The sequence below is a fragment of the Fulmarus glacialis genome, unplaced genomic scaffold, assembly GCF_000690835.1.
Source record: "Fulmarus glacialis isolate BGI_N327 unplaced genomic scaffold, ASM69083v1 scaffold4482, whole genome shotgun sequence".
In the NCBI taxonomy this organism is placed as follows: Eukaryota; Metazoa; Chordata; class Aves; order Procellariiformes; family Procellariidae; genus Fulmarus; species Fulmarus glacialis.
This window is the reverse complement of record NW_009195786.1, coordinates 19942-20909: the sequence shown is the minus strand read 5'-3', so window position 1 is coordinate 20909 and position 968 is coordinate 19942. Positions and strand designations below refer to the sequence as shown.

Genomic DNA, 968 nt, shown 5'->3' with positions numbered 1-968 from the left:
CCTCCCCCGCGCGGCCTGCAAGGGCACCTTGAGGCGGCCGGGGCCCCGGCCGCCATTTCCCCGCTCCCCGCCGCAGCGGGAGCTGCTTAGGCCTTGACGAGGTGCCCCTCCGAGACGGGCTCTTACTGGTTTGAGGGCACAGATTCGTATGAGTTGTGCCTTTGTGCCAGCGAATCTATTTTTCCTTCCTTTTTGAGTGAGCTAGCAGGTGCAGAGCTTTGTGCTGGGTTCTAGAAATCGTGTTTTAAAGCCAATGTGTTAATGACAGACTACCTAAAGCCTATTGCTGAAGAAGAGAGAAGAATAGAGGCTGAAGAGAAAAAGAAACGTGAAGAACTTGAGCGGATTGCGAAAGAGCTTGCAGAAGGTAGTCCCTCAATTTAGTTTATGCATCCCATGCCAAAGCACCCACACTGGCTTGCAGGTGGACTGCCGTTTTGCTGCAGTGTTTTTCAGAGAAATTTAGGCTTACAGCCAGTGAGCTGCAGATCCATGTTGATCTATGGAGCAGTGGTTAGGATTATATGAAGGGTGAATAGTGCTGCTGTTTGACAAGCTCTTCAAAATGTAAGCATCAGTAGAGGAGGAGCTAAAAACACTACTGCAGTCACACAGGACTTGTTAAATGGCTATCTGAATTTCCACTGAGAAAACAAGCTGCTAAAAGCTGCTGATTATTTTGTGAGGAGTAACTGGAACTGTACTGAGATGTCCCTTATTCAGCTGAATGCAGCAAACCTATGATCCCTTTTCTCCGTGCAGTACAGAAGTCTCACAAATGTGACTGATGATCTAAACCAGAAGTCTTAGGCAACTGCTTGTAATTGCAACTCAAACTTTTAAGTAGTATTGCTAGCGTAGCGTTAGAGGTCAGCTTCATTTGTTGTATCTCTCATGTGAAGAGAATATGCTGAAGGTGATCAATGGGGATTAATACTGCTTCTTTTTTCTCATTCCTTTCCACCCTA

General features: G+C 46.6%; 1 protein-coding gene across 1 annotated transcript in view; it reads left to right on the top strand.

Moving 5' to 3' along the window:
• The first annotated feature begins 261 nt into the window (after positions 1-261).
• Positions 262-968, top strand: part of ATP5I (ATP synthase, H+ transporting, mitochondrial Fo complex, subunit E) — a 1690-nt gene continuing 983 nt past the window's right edge. The window contains exon 1 of the mRNA XM_009588199.1: positions 262-367. Within this exon, the coding sequence (XP_009586494.1) occupies positions 262-367 (106 nt within the window). The remainder of the gene's footprint in view (positions 368-968) is intronic.